At 37.3% G+C, this 23,977-nt stretch overlaps 2 protein-coding genes across 7 annotated transcripts in view; both read right to left on the bottom strand.

Annotated features, from left to right (window-relative positions):
* Positions 1-23,977, bottom strand: part of LOC130677661 (death-associated protein kinase 1-like) — a 152,067-nt gene that overhangs the window by 33,847 nt on the left and 94,243 nt on the right. For all 6 annotated transcript variants that reach the window (XM_057484499.1, XM_057484514.1, XM_057484493.1 and 3 more), the window contains 2 exons: positions 17,100-17,279; positions 16,400-17,016 (listed from right to left, as the gene is read on the bottom strand). In XM_057484499.1, the coding sequence (XP_057340482.1) occupies positions 16,400-17,016; positions 17,100-17,279 (797 nt within the window). The remainder of the gene's footprint in view (positions 1-16,399; positions 17,017-17,099; positions 17,280-23,977) is intronic.
* LOC130677704 (uncharacterized) lies at positions 245-10,518 on the bottom strand. Its single transcript, XM_057484553.1, has 2 exons — positions 9,313-10,518; positions 245-4,047 (listed from the first exon to the last, which is right to left on the bottom strand). Exon 2 carries the CDS (start codon positions 4,025-4,027, stop codon positions 2,621-2,623), a length of 1,407 nt encoding a protein of 468 aa, XP_057340536.1. The 5' UTR covers positions 4,028-4,047; positions 9,313-10,518; the 3' UTR covers positions 245-2,620.

Raw genomic sequence — 23,977 nt, 5'->3', positions numbered from 1 at the left:
ACTGAAATTTTATTGTTTTATTTGTACGATTAAAACGATTATTATTCTGTAGCTGGAATTATTTTTCTCTTCATAATTCCTTAATCAAAAATCAAATTACTCAAATACTCAAAGTAGAGTTTTTAAACTGAAAAATCTAAAACTAAAAACTGCGAACGAATCTACACAAAAATGGATGGATGGTGCTAGACTTTTAGGTGTTGGGTGTCTTTTGTTTTGGGAGCCCCACGTTGGTCGCCAATTTTATAACACAAAAACTAGACGCTAATTTCTGCGCTATAACTTCGTTCTCTGCCTTTAGCCTCCAGTCTCAATACGGATAGGGCGCCAGGTAATTTTTAATCACTGGAATCACCAAACCAGTAAATCATGAAATTTTGGATAATTTTTGATCTGTGGAATTATCACCAAAACCACGCATAAACAAAACTAAAACTAAACTTAACAAAATGCTCAGAACTTATTAGCAAAACAAAACGGAGACTGGAAAACTAAAAACAGAGTTACGGTATGCCATGGTGTCGCTCAGTGTGTAGGTTTATGGAGAGAGGGAGTGGTCCGGGTTACATCATTCCCCAAAGTCATGTAGATCCATTTTTAATTTGCAACTTTTATTTAACAACAATAATCTCAAAACTCTATTTAACAATAAATAAAATACGGTAGCTCAGTACAAATGATATTTTTCTCTATAACGAATGCTGAATATAATAAAATTAATCTTAACAGAAGGTGAATTGACGTCTAAATGATACGTATCGATATCTTACAAATAAATCAATTAATTAACTAGAACTAAATTATAATCAAATAATATTTGGTAAACTAGAACGATAATTATAGACTCGATACTCTAGAACATTCTCTTTAGCAAAATCGTAAAACTAACGTACATGGGTCTCATTTCGATGTTAATTAGACAATAATTAGTTTAACAATCAAACATATTTCTTATAATTCTTTTATAAATAATATTAACAATGGAACATGATCGTGACTCTAAAAATGTAACATTATTCTCATAATTCTCTCAGATATTGAATCTTTTCTTTAATTAAAACAGGAGCATAATACCTCAAGACTTTTGATTCGAACTCGATTAATTATTTATAATAATTATTTCATACCTGATGTCTGGTGAATAAATATCAAGTAACGTCTTACACTGTTTTAAATAATACTTCTGTATCAATAATCTCAATCTGTAGCTTTCCACAATGCCTTGAACTGTAGCGCCATTACTGCACACGTCTACTCGCTTCAAGCGACTAGAGTCGAATGCCCACGTCCGTACTCCTCGAAGGTCTCCCTCCGACTTCTTTCTCTCAATTCTCAATTCTAAAAACCCCAAACTCAATCCTATCGTTATCAATAACTGACCTCTATATTCTAAATTCTCAAATCCAACCCAATCTTTACTATAACGGTAACTGGAGGCTCAAGTCCTCGCCAAACGTACTCACTAAACTCATTCTGAGGATGGATATCCTTGGCAGTTGCTCTCCTGGAACAGACTTCAGCTGGGATCATAAAACTTATAAACTAAGTGACCTATGACTTCCTCAGCGGTACAAGTGGTCATGACTTGTCCTCTGAGGCCTGTCAGACTAATAATTTAAAAATGACCAAACGGCTTCCACAACAGCAACGGTCACAAAATTACTGTTGAGGCCTGCCAAACCAAAACTCCAAACTGATCCCATTCAGCATCCGTCAAATTCCTTATATACTGGAGCACTAGCATCTCAGCTAGACCTCTGCAATTAACCAAGAAGTCTCAGAGGGATAGAACTAGGTTCTATCATCAGATGATACCGGGTGACTAATTTAAGTCCCGCTCCACGGTAACACTGACTCGTCCACATACTCAAAATACCAAAAATCCAAAACTCAAACAATCATTTTCCCAAAACTTTAATCTCAAACCATATCCCATAATAATTTCCCATAATTCTGATTCTAATTCTTATTTTCTTTATCCCAAAATTTCATAACTGTAGCCAGACGTTACTCCATATTTAATTCTTAAACTATAACTTAATCAAAAATCTGTAATAAAATCGTAAATTACTGTAAGCTAAATTATGAGTCTTGAATTACCATGCTTGTAAATACAATAAAATTCGTTGGTGTTTGTGACGTTCACTTTGATTTGACCCCCATACGAAAAATAACGTCACAACTCCCGTCCTCCTGGGGAAGATTTTACGGTACGGTGATTGTTGTCTTGATTATACGTTGTATCACTGACTCTGGAACTGTACTGCTGTTACTATGATGATTCTCTCTTTACCATGATCGTGGTTCGAACTCTCTCATCCTCGAAACTTTTAACACTGTTTTCTCGAACCCACGACCTGAAATATTTAACTGTAGCGGTATTACGTATGTCCTGAGACATACTATTAATTAAACCTATGCAGGTTTTTGCAAATTTGCCTGTAACATACGGTTTCACAACCTCTCATAACTCAACTCGGTCCAAGCCACTGTAAGTACGACGCCGTAGCGAGGTACGAAACACTTTTTTATTTAACTGTAGCATTAATCTTAAATCATGTAATCGTTGTCCGGTAGCGCCAATGTCGTTGCCTTTGATCTGTAACCTGGAGACGGAGTCTTAGTATGGTCGACCACGATTAGGTGACTGTTCGTCCTCTCGATGTCGGGGAGCCTTCCTTAGCTGCTCCCGAGGAACATTTCCTCCGTACTCCTTCTTGTACGGTCCCATTGCTTTCCATTTTTCGCCGCAACTAGGACACGTACGGGCTGTATAATTAGCCCTGCCGCACATCTGGCAAAAGGTCTTCCTGGCTTCTGGGCATGCGCTGAATGGGTGCCCTTCTTTGCGGCAGTTCCAACAGAGACGTGGCTTGCCCATCCACGTGAACTGCTTCCTCTTCGCCTCTTCTGCTGGAGCCGTGTTCTCTCTTCCTAGAGCTGATGTTGTGCTGTGTGCCGGTTCTCGAGCACGCTGGAGCCTGTCTTGCACCGAAGATGGTTTTCTTTCTGGTGCTCTTGGTGGTGTCGGTACAGTTAATGGGGCTACTGACCTCTCCCGTATCCTCTTATTCCAATCCAGTAGTGATTGGCGCGCTGATCCTGAGGGTGACTTCGGTCGATCTTTACTGGACCCCGAGGTTCGAGCTGGTGGTACCTCCTTATTGACTGGAACGGTGCTTGGTGGTGTCGAGGTTGACGACACTCCTGTGATTCCGGTTCCTGGGGTGGCTGGAATTGACTCATGTACCACCTCCATAGGTGTCTGTAACGTCATCTCGGCTGGTTCGGTCTGAGTGCTGGAACTCACAACTGTCAGCAGCTGGACCTGCACTCCGATGTCACGAGTGGCATTAGCGTCTCTGATGTCACTCGTGGTTGCTCTCTTGAACTTTACTCCAGATAATTCCTGGAGCGGACAGCCGATGTCTCTGGGGTGGCTCATACGAACAGCTACTTTCCCCAGTGCCTTCAGCAGACCAGGTTTAAAGTGGTCAAGCCATCTCAGGTGCTTGACGTATGGGCGGATAGGGTCCCAGAGCGTGTTTTCATCGAGCCTCATCGGCAGCTCTCCTGGTAGACCCTCGTACAGGCTGTCGGTATCTGTACCTGTATCGCTGGCATACTCCTCCTGATTGGCTTCCTCCTGCTCTTGACTGTAGCCCGATGCTTCCTGATCTTCTAGCATCTCTTCCTGCCCTTGACTGTAACCTGATGCTTCCTGATCTCCTAGCATCTCTTCCTGCTCTTGACTGTAACCTGATGCTTCCTGATCTCCTAGCATCTCGTTCCGGGAGGGATTGCTCGCTTCGTCGTCTCCCAAATCTCTATTCCTGTAGCCAAACGCTTCCTGATCTTGTAGCGTTTCATTCCGGGAGGGATTACTCACTTCGTCGTCTCCCAAATTAATCTCCGGCATTGTTGTAGCCGTCGATATGTCGTCATCGTCGACGGACATGTCGATCAACAGGACCTCTTCGAGGCCCTCCATCTCCTTCTCCAAACTCCTAGTATCCTGTCCCGACATACTGTAGCCTTATCGAAGATCTGAAACATACAACTTATTAAGCTCTGTAACTTTTTACATACTATAGCTGTAGCAAGAAGAAGGAAAGATAGTTAGATAGCAGGTATACAAGGTTTCAAGTGTTGGATAGAAAATGTTCCGATTACTCGGCCTGCTAAGTCACTCAGCTCATATATTGTTCGTGATATTTTCTTGGATACCGTGAACGGACCACTGAATTTATCACTCAGCTTGGCTGACACGTGTTTAGAACCACTAGACAGTGAGAAGTGTCTTTTCCACACTAGGTCTCCTTCCTGGTACTCACGATCTCGATGTCGTTGATTATAATAATGAGCTTGCCTCTGAAATGCTGTATCTAACGCGTGGACAATACTTTTTCGCAAGTTATTTAGTTGTTGCATCCTTGCTTGCCACTCCTGGAGAGGACCATGTATTAATTCTGGTTCTCCTTCCACCTCCTGTCGGAGTGAACCTGTAGCTGACAGTTCTCTTCCCGTGTTCAGGAAAGCTGGGCTTGTGTGAATAGAACTGTGATGTGCCGTGTTATGGGCAAAACGAAATTGTGGTAGATATTTGTCCCACTCTCGATGATTTTCGTTGATGAATGCCGTCATCATAGTCTTGAGCACTCGATTAACTCGTTCAACTGGATCTGCTTGTGGGTGATATGGTGGTGTTGTCATATGCCGGAATCCCACTCGCTCTGCTAAGGACCTGATGTCTCTATTTACGAACTCGGTACCGTTGTCTGTCAGAAGGACTTGGGGTTTACCCCACCTCCAAATGACTAGTTCTTCTAGAGCTTCACTTATCGCTGTACCTGTAGCTCGCCTAAGTGGTCGTAGTTCAATCCATTTAGTATACAGGTCCTGTATTACCAGTAGATAGGCGTATCCTTTCATACTCTTTGGCAATGGACCCATAATGTCTGTAGCGATAATTGACCATGGCTCCTCCACTTTCTTTTTACCCATGAAGCCTGCAGGTGGTGCTTGTTCCACTTTAGTACGCTGGCAAATTTCGCAGCGTCGAACATATTTCACCACGTCCTGGAACATGTTTGGCCAATAATAATGGATTGCTACTCGCCTGTAAGTCTTGTCGACTCCTAAGTGTCCTGCTTCGGGTGTAACATGACACTCGGTGATCACTCGTTGGTGTGATGCCCGTCTCACGACTAATTTCCATGCGTTGAGATCTTCTAACTCGGCTTCTATCAAGTTTGATGGCTTGTGGTAATATAGATTTTCTCCATCTACTCGCCAACCTGGAAATTTATCGGGTCTTCGTTGTACATCTCTCAACCTTCGGTTATACCAACGGTCCACGTCATCCGCGATGACAACTAGAACTTCTCCTTGATCTTCTGGAATCCTCGATAATGCGTCTGGAACGTGATGTAGTGCGCCTTTACGATGAATAATCGTAAACAGGTACTCCATCAACTCTAATGCCCATCTGGCAAGTCTACCCGTTGGGTTTTTGAGATTATGTAACCAACGTAGACTACTGTGATCTGTAACTACCGTAAACTCGTATCCTTCTAAGTAACACCTAAACTTACGAATTGACCAGATGACTGCAAGACATTCTTGTTCTGTGACGGTGTACTTACGCTCGGCGTCAGCTAATGATCGGCTTGCATACGCGATGACACGTTCTTGACCATCTATGACTTGTGTCAAGGCAGCACCGAGTCCTACTGAACTAGCATCGGTCTGTAACGTAAACGGTAGCTTAAAATCTGGACATGCTAGTACTGGAGCGGAAGTAAGATGCTCCTTCAAAGTTGTCATAGCCATGTCCTGCTCTGTACCCCACTCCCAAAGTTGATTTTTCTTCAGTAACTTTGTGAGGGGTGACGCGATGGTTGCGAATTCGGGAATGAATCGTCGGTACCATGACGCCATTCCCAAAAACCTTCTCATCTGTTTGATGTTACGAGGTGCTGGAAATTCTCGTACAGCCGACGTCTTCTCTGGATCGATTTGTAGTCCTTCTGAATTCACTATGAACCCTAGGTAGCGAACTTCTGAGCAACAAAACTCGCTCTTCTCCCGGTTGATCGTTAATCCGGCTTGCTGTAATTTATCTAATACTTTCTGTAGCCATAGCAGGTGTTCTTTGTATGTCTCCGTCACGATAATAATGTCGTCGAGATACACGAAGACGTACGGATACATTTCTGGACCAATCAGTTGGTCGATCATACGCTGGAATGTTGCTGGAGCGTTTGTTAAGCCAAAAAGCATTCTTTTAAACTGGAACAGTCCGCGACCCGGCACTACGAACGCAGTTTTAGGTCTTGCTCGTTCGGTAAGCGGTATCTGGAAATAAGCTTGACTTAGATCGAGGGTCGTAATGTATCTTGCTCGTCTTAGTTGATCCAGTATGCTTGTCATATTCGGGATCGGGTAGGCATCTTTCACTGTGGCTGCATTTAATTTACGATAGTCAATGCAGAACCGCCATTTCCCATTTGGCTTCTTCACCATGACTACTGGACTAGACCACTCACTGTGGGATACTTCGATAATATCCTCGTCTAGCATCTTGTCAACTTCTTTCCATATGGCTTCCAGGAGTATTGGCGTGACGTTGTAGGGTTTTTGTTTAACTGGTGGATTGTCTCCCACGTCGATATCATGCTCTGCCAATTCGGTGACTCCTAGTTTTCCTGGAGAACGAATATTTTTATCCAGGAACGTCTGTAACGTGTCTCGCTCTGCTGGACTGAGTGTCTGGATCCCACAACAGATGATAGCACATGATGAGGCTGTCTCTGCTGTAAACTTGAACTTGCTGTCGGGCTGTGTACGAGTGTACCACTGGTTGACAGCAAAGTCAATCACCATCTCCAACTCCCTGAGGAAATCTAACCCTAGTACACATGGTTGGGATAGTGAAGGCATTAAATATAATCGCGCTATAGCCGTTTGATTTTCTATCTGTAACTCAACCGTCGTCGTCTGATTAACTCGCTGTATGTCCCCGTTCGCGAGTATCACTCGTCGCGTTGACACGGTATCAAGCGGTAAGCGTAGTTGAGTGACTAGAGCAATTCCTACAGGTCCTAAAAATGATTTTGAGGCCCCTGAGTCTATCAAAGCTTTCAGCGGATATCCTAGTATCCGGACTGTGATAAAGAAAGCTGTGGGTGACTTCTTGATGTTACTTTCGAGATCCTTCTGTAACTGACTACTATAATACATCTCCTTTGGTAACGGTGGCCTGTGGCCTACTTCCTCGATTGACTGAGCGAAGTCAATCACGTCATGTCCGACTTCTTTAGTATTATAAATACCTGTAACGGTGCCGGTCATACCTTGACAAGTCCTGTCCGACTCTGTACGATCACCTAGTGAGTCTCGAGTCGGTGGATGACTCACTTCTTCTCGTTTCCCGGATTACAGAAAGGACAGCTTGATGTTGTCACTCCGGAAGCTCGACATTTGAAGCAAAAACGTCGTCGAGGGTCAGGACAATTTCTGTGACGGTGTCCTGTCTTGTCGCAGTTCCAGCATCGGAACTCGTTAGCTGGTGGTGCTAAAACTGGAGCTGGAATCTCGGTTTCCGGCTTTTCGTGATCTGTAACAATACTAGATGCTAGGGGCTCTGGTAAATCTTTTGTAGCCCTAGTATCGTTTGCTTTAACTGGCCGTTTTGTTCTCTCTGAGAACTTCTGGTAATTATTATTAGCTTGACGGCCATGTTTCCTCATCTGGAGCGCGTCGAGGTGTTCAGCGAGGATCTCATCTTCTGAGTAGTCGTCATCCTCGTCTTCTTCTCTATCATCTTGAACTGCTCTCAGTTGAACGACTCGATGGTGACGTTGATCGCGATCACGGTGCTCTGGAGCTCTATCTCCTATATTGTTCCGTTGCTGTGAGTGTCTCGGTTGCTCTTGATATGCAAATGAGGGACACATTGAGTTGCGAGGTAATGGTGGTGGTCTATAATTACTCGCACGCTGTATTATACGCTCTTGGCGTATAGCACGACTCTCCAACTCGTCCATGGAATGACAGTCATGCACTGGAATAACTAACTGGAGCGACGGTAGCATATTACGGTGCGTGTATCTAATCCGTTCTACCTCTGGCCATGGCGGATCAGTACGTGAAAATAAGCCATTCATACAGGCGATGTACTGGCTTATTGGCTCTTCGCGGGCCTGTGTGCGATTCGAGATCTCTTCACGTAACGACATCTGGTAGTCTGGATCTGCAAACCTGGATCTCATGGCTTTCTTTACGTCCGACCATCTTCTGAAGCCATGTACACGACCTCGATACCAAATCAAAGCCGCACCACGTAGAGAGAAGGGGATGGCTTTAATTAAATCCTCATCTCTCACTGTAACCATACTTAAACCTTCATCGAATCTCATGATGAAGTTCTCAACGTCCTCGTCGAGTGCACCACTAAACTGTACATGCCATTTATGCATCATGTTCAGCAGGGTAGTTGCTCGTATGGGTGCTGGAGCTCGTGGATCGTAGTCCATGTCGTTCTCACCCGGAAATTCATAGTCTTCAGGTCTCGGGCGTATTGCTTGTCGCGTGGGTCGTCTACGCGGTGATCGACGGTCCTCTGTAACCTGTAAGGGCAACGCGGGTTGCACATGCTCGATCTGTTGACGAGAGTCGCGGCTGTAGCGTTTGTTCTTGGGTATCCCCGGTGGATCCCGCTGGCGGCTCGGTGCTGTTGGCGTTGGTTGCCCCCAGATCCTCTAGACCGATATCCTCAGCCCCACTTCCTGTGTTAAACAGCAGGTTCAATGGTGATTGAAAATGGAATCTCGATTCTCTTTCTTCCTCGCTGGAGTTGGATCTTTCTATATGTTCACCTGGTCTTTTCTGTTTACCCGGATCGCTGAATTTTCCTCGTCCTCCCGTCATTTTAGCAAGCAATTTTACCGTGTAAGATAAACTACTTTGCTGATTAGATCGAAAAATGATAGTGGGTAGAGAAATAAAGAAGGACAAGAATACTAGAGCGATGTCTTATGAGACAAATGAATTTTATCCTGTAACCACGGGTTCGAGTGTACCCGGTACTCGAGAGGTAGTAGGCTTAGGCCCCTTTTCTCTCTCTCCTTTACTTTTATTACTGTAGCGTTACTGTATATTCGGTATTTATAGTTTTTACCTTTTTTTTTTTGTAGCTGAGCACAAAGAGTGTGAAGAGTAGAAAAAGTTGTAGACAGCAGATAGAAAGTATTTTATAATATGCAGCGAAACTATTTCTAGGTATAATTATTATTCAGTCTCAAGACTTACCGACGCTGATGAATGGTTTTTCTGTAAATACGTGCTGTTTCACTATAAACACTCTTTGATTTATTAAACAATAACTGAATCTATCGTGAAATATTTCCTGTAGCGTTGACTTGATTAATTTACTAATTATTAAAAATAATTAATAAATCAGACTGTAACTATTTAACAGAAATCTGTTAAAATTATTTTAATTAAATGATTTAGTAATTGTAAAACAATTAAGAAATCACTCTGTAGCTTTTCAACAATTAAATAATAATTGTTGAAGAATAATTATTGAACAAAACTGTAACTGTATTAATCGGTATAACAAATGAAGATATTTATTTATTATACTGAATAATAATTTGTAATTAATTGATATTACTATCAATTAATGAATAATTAATTTATTAGATTAATTATCTGTAGTTGAATGCAATATTTTAATAACTGTATTAAACGTAATTGAATGGAAAATGGACGCTGTTAAGCACAAAGAACTTTGATAAAATTTTGAGAAACTGCAGACACGTCTGAAGCGCACGAAAAATCACCAAGATGTGATGGACAATGGATGACTCTATCGGGTGGTGGCGATATGTTCGCTGTACCCCCAAATTATTCTTTTCGGGTGTCTGTAATTGGTTATTAGTTTCTACCCGAGCGTCTTAGCCAATTAGGGACTCTCAGAGGTCCTCGTACCCACTACTAGTGTTACCCCACTTAAGGGTACGTGTGGCTGGCTTGCATTTCCCCGCCAACTTCCGAGAATTTTCTGGAACTGCGAGCCTCTCGCTCTTACTGTAGCGGCACGTGTCGATGTCTTCGACTCTGCACCTCGCTCCATGGGGGGTGAGAGGTTTACATGCCTCGACTTGTTGTTTACACTACAACACTGTAACTTCTAAACATTGTAACGTCTTAATCCTCTGTAACTCGAGTACCTAACAAAGACTCTTTGTAAGTCCTCGAACTGTAGACAAATTTTTCATCGGCATTCTTTAGCGGATTACTCGAGTGTATGACAATGAGAATTTTGTTTTTACACTCGATACTGAGAATTATGACCGAATCGTTCCCGTATGTTTATCTCTTCGAGACTTTTCGATGGACGAAATATGATTCCTTTTGTAATTTTATTACCCATGCATGTTATTTTTACTCTTCTAACTTAAATAACATTTTAAATAAAATGAAATAAAATAAGATGAAATAAAATAAAGTATTCATTTTATGCTCGGAATTCTTGTAAACTGAAATTTTATTGTTTTATTTGTACGATTAAAACGATTATTATTCTGTAGCTGGAATTATTTTTCTCTTCATAATTCCTTAATCAAAAATCAAATTACTCAAATACTCAAAGTAGAGTTTTTAAACTGAAAAATCTAAAACTAAAAACTGCGAACGAATCTACACAAAAATGGATGGATGGTGCTAGACTTTTAGGTGTTGGGTGTCTTTTGTTTTGGGAGCCCCACGTTGGTCGCCAATTTTATAACACAAAAACTAGACGCTAATTTCTGCGCTATAACTTCGTTCTCTGCCTTTAGCCTCCAGTCTCAATACGGATAGGGCGCCAGGTAATTTTTAATCACTGGAATCACCAAACCAGTAAATCATGAAATTTTGGATAATTTTTGATCTGTGGAATTATCACCAAAACCACGCATAAACAAAACTAAAACTAAACTTAACAAAATGCTCAGAACTTATTAGCAAAACAAAACGGAGACTGGAAAACTAAAAACAGAGTTACGGTATGCCATGGTGTCGCTCAGTGTGTAGGTTTATGGAGAGAGGGAGTGGTCCGGGTTACATCATTCCCCAAAGTCATGTAGATCCATTTTTAATTTGCAACTTTTATTTAACAACAATAATCTCAAAACTCTATTTAACAATAAATAAAATACGGTAGCTCAGTACAAATGATATTTTTCTCTATAACGAATGCTGAATATAATAAAATTAATCTTAACAGAAGGTGAATTGACGTCTAAATGATACGTATCGATATCTTACAAATAAATCAATTAATTAACTAGAACTAAATTATAATCAAATAATATTTGGTAAACTAGAACGATAATTATAGACTCGATACTCTAGAACATTCTCTTTAGCAAAATCGTAAAACTAACGTACATGGGTCTCATTTCGATGTTAATTAGACAATAATTAGTTTAACAATCAAACATATTTCTTATAATTCTTTTATAAATAATATTAACAATGGAACATGATCGTGACTCTAAAAATGTAACATTATTCTTATAATTCTCTCAGATATTGAATCTTTTCTTTAATTAAAACAGGAGCATAATACCTCAAGACTTTTGATTCGAACTCGATTAATTATTTATAATAATTATTTCATACCTGATGTCTGGTGAATAAATATCAAGTAACGTCTTACACTGTTTTAAATAATACTTCTGTATCAATAATCTCAATCTGTAGCTTTCCACAATGCCTTGAACTGTAGCGCCATTACTGCACACGTCTACTCGCTTCAAGCGACTAGAGTCGAATGCCCACGTCCGTACTCCTCGAAGGTCTCCCTCCGACTTCTTTCTCTCAATTCTCAATTCTAAAAACCCCAAACTCAATCCTATCGTTATCAATAACTGACCTCTATATTCTAAATTCTCAAATCCAACCCAATCTTTACTATAACGGTAACTGGAGGCTCAAGTCCTCGCCAAACGTACTCACTAAACTCATTCTGAGGATGGATATCCTTGGCAGTTGCTCTCCTGGAACAGACTTCAGCTGGGATCATAAAACTTATAAACTAAGTGACCTATGACTTCCTCAGCGGTACAAGTGGTCATGACTTGTCCTCTGAGGCCTGTCAGACTAATAATTTAAAAATGACCAAACGGCTTCCACAACAGCAACGGTCACAAAATTACTGTTGAGGCCTGCCAAACCAAAACTCCAAACTGATCCCATTCAGCATCCGTCAAATTCCTTATATACTGGAGCACTAGCATCTCAGCTAGACCTCTGCAATTAACCAAGAAGTCTCAGAGGGATAGAACTAGGTTCTATCATCAGATGATACCGGGTGACTAATTTAAGTCCCGCTCCACGGTAACACTGACTCGTCCACATACTCAAAATACCAAAAATCCAAAACTCAAACAATCATTTTCCCAAAACTTTAATCTCAAACCATATCCCATAATAATTTCCCATAATTCTGATTCTAATTCTTATTTTCTTTATCCCAAAATTTCATAACTGTAGCCAGACGTTACTCCATATTTAATTCTTAAACTATAACTTAATCAAAAATCTGTAATAAAATCGTAAATTACTGTAAGCTAAATTATGAGTCTTGAATTACCATGCTTGTAAATACAATAAAATTCGTTGGTATTTGTGACGTTCACTTTGATTTGACCCCCATACGAAAAATAACGTCACAGTATGTATGTATGTATGTATGTGTGTGTGTGTGTGTGTGTGTGTGTGTGTGTGTGTGTGTGTGTGTGTGTGTGTGTGTGTGTGTGTGTAAACTCTTTGTAGTTTTTTAACTAATGAATCGATTTGGATGGTTGAGGTGGCAATTGAAAGAGCTTGTTGGCCCTCAACTTTCCTGAAAATTTCGGATCATTTGATCAAGCAGACTCGAAAATATTGGCGAATTACGAAAAAAAAAAATTTTTTTTTTTAGTTTTTTAGTGATTTCTCAGAAACGACTTAAACGATCGACTTCAAAATCTAATCAGCTCTAGAACTTTTTTAGCCGCGTCGAATGCCACCTCAACCATCTCAATCGGTTAATTTGTTCGAGAGATATCGTTGGCGAAAGAACTGATAAAAAACGGTTTTGTTCGATTATCTTTGAAGTGACTCATCCGATCAATTTCAAAATTTAATGAGCTCTAGAATTCAAGAAAACGCACCGATTGCCACCTCAAACGTCAAAATCGGTCGATTAGTTCAAAAGATATCAGCGCTGAAAAGTTAAAAAAATAACATCTTATGTTATTTTTTCCAGATAAATCAAAATATAATGTGCTAAAATGTGTCTGAAATCATACCAACTCTTTCTCTTTATAGTCTCTTCCGATCATCAGATAATGTAATATAACTTGTTTCCTAGTTTTAAACATATTGTCAGCAAAAAAATGAAAAACCCAGTCTTTAATGCTTTTCTCGGATATTCCATATATTATTGCTCGGACCTAAGTCAAAACTTATTCAAATCTTGATTTTGATCACTGACATTGATTTCTGCCTCAACACATTTATTTCAGAGAACGTAATGGATAATAAAAGTTTAAAAGCCGCTTCTTCATTCATGATTTTCGATTCCTAACTTTTCAAACTCTAGCATAAAGCGTAACTTGTTAGAGCTTGAAAAGCTCATAAAAAAATGATTCCATGTAATAGCATTTTCGAAAATATATTCACAGTGATGTTTTCAAGCTCCTTGAGCTCAAAAACAGCGGGAAGTTTTGGGGCTGGCCCGCAGGGTTAACCGACGCCCAGATTTTTTTTATAATCCCGATAGATAAAGTATGTTTCAGATAATAAAAAAAAGTGATTTTTGCATTCCATAAATGCTAAATGTTAAATATTCTAAAAGTATTGAATTTCGGTTTAACTTTTTTTCAGTATTCATTTACTCTGGATACACTTTGATTTCAGTATCTATTCGCTCTGGATATCCTCAGTATACACTCTGGTTTCACTCTGAAAACATGATGATCAAATGGAACAAGCCCTTTCTGGAAACAGCATGGCTACATAATGTCTACATAATGTTTACATAATGTTGCAAGACTTGCTCAAGATACGCGTAAGTAACTTTACAAACACGTCTTGAGCAAAAGATCTCCAACGGTCTTTTGCAGAATATCATGTGTGATTCTCACAACAATCTTACCTTATAATCTCGCATTCATATCTTGTGAAAGATTGATATAGTCTAAGATCCGAACTAGAATTGACCTTCACCGGGCTGATAATCGAATAAAACTTATTTTATATTTAATTGAGTATATTAGAAAATATATTTAAAATGGGTTGGCTGAAAGAATCCTGGACAGAATATTTTTAATTATTTTGTGAAAAATGATTTTTCATAAAATTCTGCAACATCAAGATCATACAAAGAATTTTATCCTGACGTAAAGTATAAAACATATAGAATGTGCAGACGTTGGGTTGTCTATTATTTACCTGAACAAACTACTGGGTTGGCAGGTGTAAACAGGTATGTCGATGCCAGTTACTTTCACTCGTCATGATAATAGAAAAAATCATATATCAACATAAGCGCTAATTTATTGCGAATACGTTGATATAGGGTTGTCTGCAAAAAATTTGGTCCTAATAGAAGTTGGCGAATTTTAAAAACTTAAATTTTAACGCGTGTGGACATGAGTGACAGCGAGATCCGAGGTAAGTATACTGTGTAATAATAAAGGACCCAAAATGGCTGCTTGTTTACTATATGGAGGGTAGTAGAGGTACTTCTACCCTCCATAGTTTACGTACCAAGCATGCGCACTTTCTTATATTCAGGGTCCCATCAGACACGACTGCAATGTTGTGTCCTTTATTATTACACACTATACTTACTTCGGATCTCTCTGTCACTCATGTCCTCACGCGTTAAAATTTAAATCTTCAAAATTCGCCAACCTCTATTAGGACCAAATTTCTTGCAGACAACCCTATATCAACGTGTTTGTAATAAAACAGCGCTTATGTTGATATAAGATTTTTTCGATCATCATGACGAGTAAAAGTAACTGGCATTGACATACCTGTTTACTCCTACCAACCCAGTAGTTTGTCCAGATAAATAATAGACAACCCAACGTCCGCACATTCTATATGTTTTATACTTGTATTATCTTGATGTTGCAAAATTTTGTGAAATATCAGTTTTCAAAAAATAATTAAAAATATTCTGTCCAGGATTTTTTTAGCCAACCCATTTATAATATATTTTCTAATATACTAAATTTGTTATAAAATAAGTTTTATTCTATTATCAGCACGGTGAAGGTCGATTTTAGTTTGGATCTTCTACTACTAGGTAGATAAAGACGTAAAAACCCAGGAGTCTTTTGCAAAAAAATGATTTCATAAAAATAATACATGAATACTACATGATTGTCTTATGAACGTTATCTTGCGCAAGTTCTTGTAGTATCTATCAAAAGATTCTTGTGATCAGTACCTTGACTATTAACTTGTGATGAAAATTATTACATGGGTATATTTATGGATATCATTACTTTGAATTTTTTCCAATGAACCGTTATTTCTATCATAATGCTTACCCATGTTGCCTAAGAGTGCGCTCTTATGATATCGATGATGTAGCATCGCCCGTTAGATAAAGAGCGCTAGTTGTGTGGAAAAAAGAGCTCATACACTTATCGATTTAACACTGATTTGTCAGTGTTATTGATGATTATTAAACGAATGACATTCATATAGTAATTTTCAGTAAGATTTTTGCAATGAATAAACTACGGTTATTAAAAAAATATAGGGTGATGAGTAGTATTTTTGAAGAGCAATCGTGGCGACAAATCTCCTTACATGTCAATTGATATCCAGTGTTTCTTAAGTTAAACCAATTTTTTATTAAAATCATCGTATTAATGAGTCAACTGGATATTCCTTCAGGATTGTTCCTAATTAAATTTTTTTTATAATTGTATAGATTTTAACCTGGTTAAGCGTATGACACAAAGTGTAAATATGTGATATAACATAAGTAAAGTATCCAAGAATTCTAAGGCAACTGTATAAAGCACACTTAACACGTTACTGATTGAGGTATGCTATTACTTGCATATCGATGGCCTAATGCTCAAATTCGTAATTCACACTCAAGGGAATTTGATAATTTTACTGCAATCTGTTTATTTATTCACTTTAAGCCGAATTTGGAAATATTGAAAGCCATAAAAATTGTCAAACATTTGTAAAATCAGTTTATAGATCAAGTTTATAATACAAATGTAATGTACTGATGGTAAGTTTTTGATGTCGTCTTTAAACTTTGTTTTTTGTGGGTTACGAGGTTTGAGAATCAACCCATCGACATCATAATTGTATTATTGTTTACCTCAGAGTTGGACTCTCCACACTGCTATCTAAAGTAGCAACTCGATCGCTTAAGCCAAGTCTTACTGCCAATAAACACCAATCTTTTCCATGTGGGTCAGGGGGATCAAGCATTTGTGCCAACTTTCGTTGGATACCGAGTTTAATATATTTTACCGGCTGCCTTGTACCCGGAACACAATTATCCATTAAATTAGAACCACACCCCACAATTTCCCAAATACTTTCCTGGCGTCCATTAAACGGATTTTTAAATCGTACTTCATCGAAGTTTTTCTCTAATAATGCAGATAGTATAGGCGCCGGTTCCCATGAATGAATTACCTCATCATAATTTCGAAGTTGACTGGGACTCAACCAGTGTCGTTCAAGCAATAATGCGGGTGCTACAATATTGATTGTAGCATCGATTGTATCAAAAATAACACCGAGTAGTGCGAAACACTGAGATCCAGAATCAGGAGAACCACGAACTTTTATTTCTATATAGCCTTGGTCTTCTTCCTCTAAAGTAATAATGCTCTCACATGAGCCTATGCATAATTTTGAACCTCGCCACCATTGATATAAGTCAGAATCATGAGGGTCCCATGACTGAGTAACTTTTCGTAATTGGACCTGAAAATCCAAGATTAACAATGAATTAATTAGATTATTTATTTAAAAGATGTAGCTTTGTCAATTATTTTATAGAAGTAAACCTGTAGATGTGGAAATAGAGGTATTAAATGGTAGAAAGAAGCTTCTGCAAGATGCAAGCGAAGTCCAGTATGTGGCAATGATGTTGAATTTGGCTTCCATGGCTCCCAAAGTCCTCGAAGTCGTTCCACAAAATTTAAGCATGGTATCTCATATTCGACTTCGTCGTCATCGATGTCACACTATTTAATGAATTAAACAGAATAAATAATATATATCCATCACAATTATCAAAATTTAATTATATTTGAGTTTACTAGAATTCATATTATGGTTGCGATTTTTTTTTCTTACTGCCTGAAGCTTTAGATTTACCGTTTGAGCCGAAAATCGGATAATGACCGATTCTTCGGTTTTCAATTATTTCTTCCATTTCAAAAGGTTTGTTTTAGCAAAAAACCTTATTTCTTCGATCAAAAACATTCATTATTGAAAAATTAAAAAAAATTAATTTTTTCACGACTCATGATGCGGAGCATCGGAGTGTGCTTATAACAGGGTATATCTCAACCATGCCAAGTTTGGCCTCGTTATTAATTGATGTTAATAAGGGTGCCACTGGAAGATAAGTCTCGGCCTTCCAAAACCGGAGATGTTATAATAGAAATCAGGGTCGTTGAAAAATATAAGAGTGAGGAAATTGAGGGATTAAATTTATTTTACACACAAATTAATTTAACATAATTATTAACTTTTATTTACCAAATGACAATTTTGCCCACCGGGCTTTTATTTTACTTACAATTATTCATAACAAAATTTTGTCCACCGGACTTTTTATTCTCCCAGATAGCAAAATGACGTCTTGATGAGTTCTGAATGAGTTCCTATTTATGATTTGGACGTCTTAAAAACACGTTAAAGAAGTCTTTAAGAAGTTCTCAAGATGTCGAATGCGCCACCTAGCGAACTCAGTAAGACATCTTTAAAAGTTCTCAAAGAGTTCTCAAAGAGTTCTTTTTTCTGACTCCGCAAATAAGAGTTCAGAATGAACTTACCATGACGTCTTAAGGAGTTCCTAATTTTGACTTCATTTTGACTTCAAAAAAGTTAAAAAAAGAATACATTTAGACGTCACAAAACTGACGTCTTATTTATGAAGTCTTCAAGAACTCTTAATTTAGAGTTCTTAAAAATGACACCTTTAAGAAGTCATTATAAGACTTCTTGAAGACTCCTTCAAAAATACGTCGTAAAGCAGTCATTCTGACTTGAATGCTGTCTGGGCTTAATATTTACTGAGTCCCCTGGACTTTTATAAACAATTAATGGCCACCGGCCTGATCTCCTGGATCAATTATTTTAAAATTAGTCCCCTGGACTCTTACACAATTAGCCACCGGCCTGATCCCCTTGACCTATTTCTTTAAAACAAATTAAAACTAATTGGCAACTTGCCAGATCTCCTGGATCTATTATTTTAAAATTTTATTCCCCAGGAATAAATTTTTCTCGACCACGCACACACACACACACACACGCTTTAATAAATTTATTTGTCCCCAGAATTAAACTCACACACACACTTTAATTAATAATTTGTCCCCTGGACTAAATTCACACAAATTTATTTATATTTTCTTCAGGACTCAATTAATACACGCAATTTTTAGTTTATAAATTTTCTGACTATAAAATTTATTCTTAATTTAATTTTCATAACTTAACTTTTTCTTACACGACAATTTTATGTTAAAATTTCAAACCTCGACTTTTGAGTAAGAAAATTTTGTTGGTATTGAAGCGATCTAGCAATCGGTATCGCATTGGAAGCCAATGCGATTCAATACTATTTTTGAAACCTAATGTATCGCATTGAAAAATATTGAATCGTATAGGATTTTCAAGGCCCCGTTGATCATGCAGTTTAGAGGTCAAACGAAATAACCAACTAAGATTTCTGTGTACCATAAGCCGTTAAGGTAGTAATAATTGAAATAAAAGACCAAATCGAATTACTATTTAATTATCGCAGCCATTTATTCAAAGAAAAAGCTTCTCATAATATGAAAAATAATAACTGTTATCATTTGTATTTTATAATAAAATTAAATTATATCGTCAATCTAAAGAGGTTATTTTGCGGTCATTTTAAAAAAATATATTAAATTACAACAAAAAAAAAAAACAAATTTTTCCAATAATTTGAGAAAATAAATATTCAATTATCGCATAGTGATTTTTTAATTAAACTTAACCGCGTAAATTTTAGAAAAGATAATTTTAAAAATGTTAAAATTTGTTGATAGTCAAACGTCAAAGTAAGACCTCGACTATTCACCTGGACCTGTCATCCAGTCTAGTAGAGAAGTGAGTTTTCTGCAAAAAATCGTTGATACACTCTTAAAAATATGGTGCATTAGATTCAGAATTTAATTCTGAAAAATAAGTATTTTCTAATTTGTCCGCCATTAAAAATTTCATTTGTTATAAACAAAAAACCAAGAGACAAAAAGGGAGTCTCCGTTTTGAAGCTATGACTTGAAAAATATCAAAGATATCTGGCATTAAATAAAAGATCCTGAAAGAGGAGAAAATTTTAGTTAAATAAGTCTCTACTCCCCGAGTTGTAGCTCCATAATTTAAAATTTTAATTTAACGTTGAAAGTTTGGCTCCGTGTGGCCGTTTCGGTGCCTAGGCGTCACCGCAAAGCAAAGTATGCAACAAAATAATTTTTTCATAACATTCAATATTGTAAAATGAGCGAATAAACTAATTGGATCTGGTTTAGGCGCGAAAATTTTAAACAATGAAAAATTGCACAGACTTTAACGATAAACAATTTAGATCTTCATTTATACTTTATACACTTGAAACTGGTAAGGATTAACATAAGATAGCAAAAGCAAAAAAATAGATAAGCGATAGTGAATGTGGCAATAAAAGAAAAGAATCACGTATAACAAATATGACACGTGGTCAATAGCGGTTAAATTCACGAAAATTAATTAAGTAATTGATTACACGCGAATCGCAATCAATATATTACCAAGAAATAGCAGTCTTAGTATACTGACTAAATATTGAGGATAATTAGCGTAGAAGTTTTAATTATATCACACAGGAATTAATTATACTATGGAAAGCGGTTTTAGATCACGAGATTGTATGTAACAAGGCACGTTGTTTATTGAGATGATGAAACGACGGCGTTTTCCTTCGTTCCCGCTTGGTGGTGACGTGGACAGCATGGCTGTCCCAGCGAATTTTCCTATTGGCTTGAAAGCACGCCAACCAGAAATAGTTAATAGCCAATTTTTCTTATTGGCAGCCGAGCACGCCGTTATGAGATGAATTTTCTGATTGGCCGGCTAGTAGCGAGTTCTCATGCAGTTTTTACACGGTCATGAGCAAGAAATTGCAAGTGTCAGGCCCATATAGTGAGTGACCCGGCACTATTCTGACCTTGAAGTCAGTAGCGATTTCGGCAGCTCCCGGACTAGCGGAAATGCACGAAGCTTTTAAAAATGATCAAGCTCGTGATTGAACAAATATTAATTTAAACATCTGAATAAATTATAGTGTTATCTAGACACTTGAAGGAATATAGCCCCGCAAAAAAAAAATTTTAGCTAGATTTTTGTTTAAATTATCTAATTCTTATTTAAAAAATTTTGCGGAGACTTGAGTTTTCATGAAATCTTTTATGAAAGTTTGAAAAATGTTTTTTCATTTGTTTATAATGATTATTCAAAGTTATCTAAAATTGAAATATCCGGCTAATCTTATAAAAAAAATTTTTTTCCCTAAATCTTTAATTTTAGTTGATTCTGCATTCATATATTGCATTTTGTACCTTGGCTGAAAAGTTTTTAACATTAATTGCTTCAAAATTTGCTATAATCACGCACAAATTTGCACACACACACAAATTTGCACACACACACAAATTTGCACACGCACACATTTGCACACACGTCCAAATTTGCACACACGCACACATTCGCACACACGCACACATTTGCACACACGCACAAATTTGCACACACGCACAAATTTGCACACACGCATAGAAACACCTGTACACACCCTAACACACACATGCACGCAAACACACACTCGCCCACACACACACACACACACACACACACATTGTTTAGCAGTTTCATATAAATTAATATAAATTTATTTAAGTATTAAAACTCCGGACCGGAGTGAATTGGGAGTGAAATAAAATCCGCGTCACTCCGAGATCACTTCGCTAAAAAAAACTCCCAATTCACTCCGCATGCGAAGTGATTTTTTTAAAACTCCGGAACTCCGAGTGGCGGAGTGAATCCGGATTGTATTTCATTCCTAATTTACTCCAGATTCACTCCGGATTTTTTACAGTGTGGTTAAAATTAAATAATGAAAAAAAAAAATTATTATCCGTTGACTACTATTCTACTACGAGGTCACCCGTCCAATCAATGTCCCACGCCAATGCTGCTTAACTTTGGTTATCGATGGATTGTAGTCTGATCCTCTAGTCTGTTGTACACTTATAATTAAGAAAAGTTTATGGCATTACTTAACTCAAATAATCAAATCGAGACTTTATACTTTTAAATTGCTGCCGAAATCTTTAAACATTTTTTAAGTATTGGGAATTTAAGTTTGATTGATAGTTGACAGAATAAAAATTTAATAACTTTGATATTAAAAAATTGTCATATTATTTAATATAAATATATATATATATATATATATATATATATATATTGTAACATGAGGAAAATTCGACATCGACCCGTGGTTTAAAAATTATTTGAAAGAATAAATCATTACCCGGTGAGCAACTTTTGGTGACATCTATGACGAAAAATTCCGACTTTGACCGAGCAAACGATCCAACGCATGGATTGAAACGAGAGATCCGGGATAGACGCCGAACTGAACGGCCACGTTTATTTTATTTGAACAATTCGACTCCGACCAATTTCGATCCCGACGATTGAACAACGCGATTTACGACTAAAACGACCAATCCGAGTTTGGATCAACGACTAGTTAAATTAATTGATCACGACAATTAATTTCGACCAATAATAACCGACTCCGTGAACAAGTGAACAAGCCGAAGCCTCGGCCCGAAACTGAACAACGTGTTCTAGTGAATTTAGTAGTGAACAAGTGAACCGCGTTCGTGTAATAATTATTAATTAATAATTAATTACGCGTAATAATTATTTGATCGTGTAATTTAAACGTTACCGAAATAAAATATTATTTTATATTTTATTTTATTTCGTTCGAGCAATTCTGAGAACTACGGATTATCTGTGTCTCATTCGCAACAGCAGTCTTGTCACCTCGCCGTGTAAGAATACTCTGACGTCACTCGTCAAGTATTTCTTTAATACTTCCGCTGTATGTGTGTCTCCGGACAATAAAATTATATTTTTTTAATTTCGTAATCGACTGTGTTTCTCTGAGCAATGAACTAATTGTGTTTTCGATCAACTACGATTTTTTTTTGATAATATTGTTTATATCGAGTCAAGCCGACAACGGCATTTATATTTTTTTGTAACCGATAACTTTATTTGTGAAACCGATCAACGATTTTGTTTGATTAAATACGACTGATTATTTGTTTAATTCTGATCAATTATTTATCGTAATCTTAAGTGCCTGACTTTTCCCCGATCCGCCACCCTGAGTCGACATTTTTGATAATTGTTTATTTGGTGATTATAAAATCACCTGGCGCCCAACTTAATTATTTTTGAACAAGGTAGCCAAAAACAGTAAGTGTATTCGGACTTCACTCCGGTAGATCCCCGGTGGTGAAAAACCCGTTACAATATATATATATATATATTCATTGGAACTATATATATAGTTAAATATTTATAGGTTTCATACCGATAAAGTCTGAGCAGATTCAATCATATATAAACTTATGCACGACTATACATGAATTTATATTAGCCATGTCTTATCAGATCTAATTATATATAGTCCTTTATCTTATTATATATGGATTTTTATCAGTCATGTCTGATCAGATCTAATCATGTATAGACTTATATATGATTATATATGGGGTTATAACAGCCAGGTAGGATTATATCTAATTATATATAGACTCATATATGATCAGACCTGGTCATATATAGACTTATGTATGATTATATATAAGATTATAACAGCCAGGTATGATCATATCTAATTATACATAGACTCATTTATAATCAGATCTGATCAGATCTAATTATATATAGACTTATATATAATCAGATCTGATCACATATAGACTTATATATGGGCTTATAACAACCAGGTATGATCAGATCTAATTATGTATGGTGTCATATATAATTATATATGACCCCATGTATAATCATGCATGATTATATATAACTTCATATATGATTATATATAATCATATATGATCATATATATGAACATATATAATGTAACGAGGTTTATAAATCCGCATTATCATACCATGATAATAGGCAGTTACCCTGGGTAGTTACCACGTGTTACCTGGTTTACCCGCTAGACTATACTTAATTATTATTATTATTTAATAATCCCTCTCCATTTGTATTTTTAATGGAAGGGATGCGCATCACGTCGGTGCATAAGCATCGACGTGAATCTATAAAAAGGCCTGCGCGCCGATTATTATTCAGCTTTTTCTCAACTTTACTACCACTATGAATTTATAATAAATACAGTTTATTCTTTTAACTCTTTTCTTTTAACTTACCTGATTACGACTAAGTATTCATTATTATTTAAGTATTCTTTTAAATAATATAATAATCATTAACTACAATGATTATTCTCTCGTAGAACTACCTACATTCCCTAGCCTACATACCTTCCTGTAGAAGACGGCAACCCCGTAGAGGTGCATACCTGCTGTATCCTCATCCTAGCCTA

The sequence above is a fragment of the Microplitis mediator genome, chromosome 1 (assembly GCF_029852145.1).
Source record: "Microplitis mediator isolate UGA2020A chromosome 1, iyMicMedi2.1, whole genome shotgun sequence".
Taxonomy (NCBI): Eukaryota; Metazoa; Arthropoda; class Insecta; order Hymenoptera; family Braconidae; genus Microplitis; species Microplitis mediator.
This window is presented reverse-complemented; position numbering and strand designations above follow the sequence as displayed.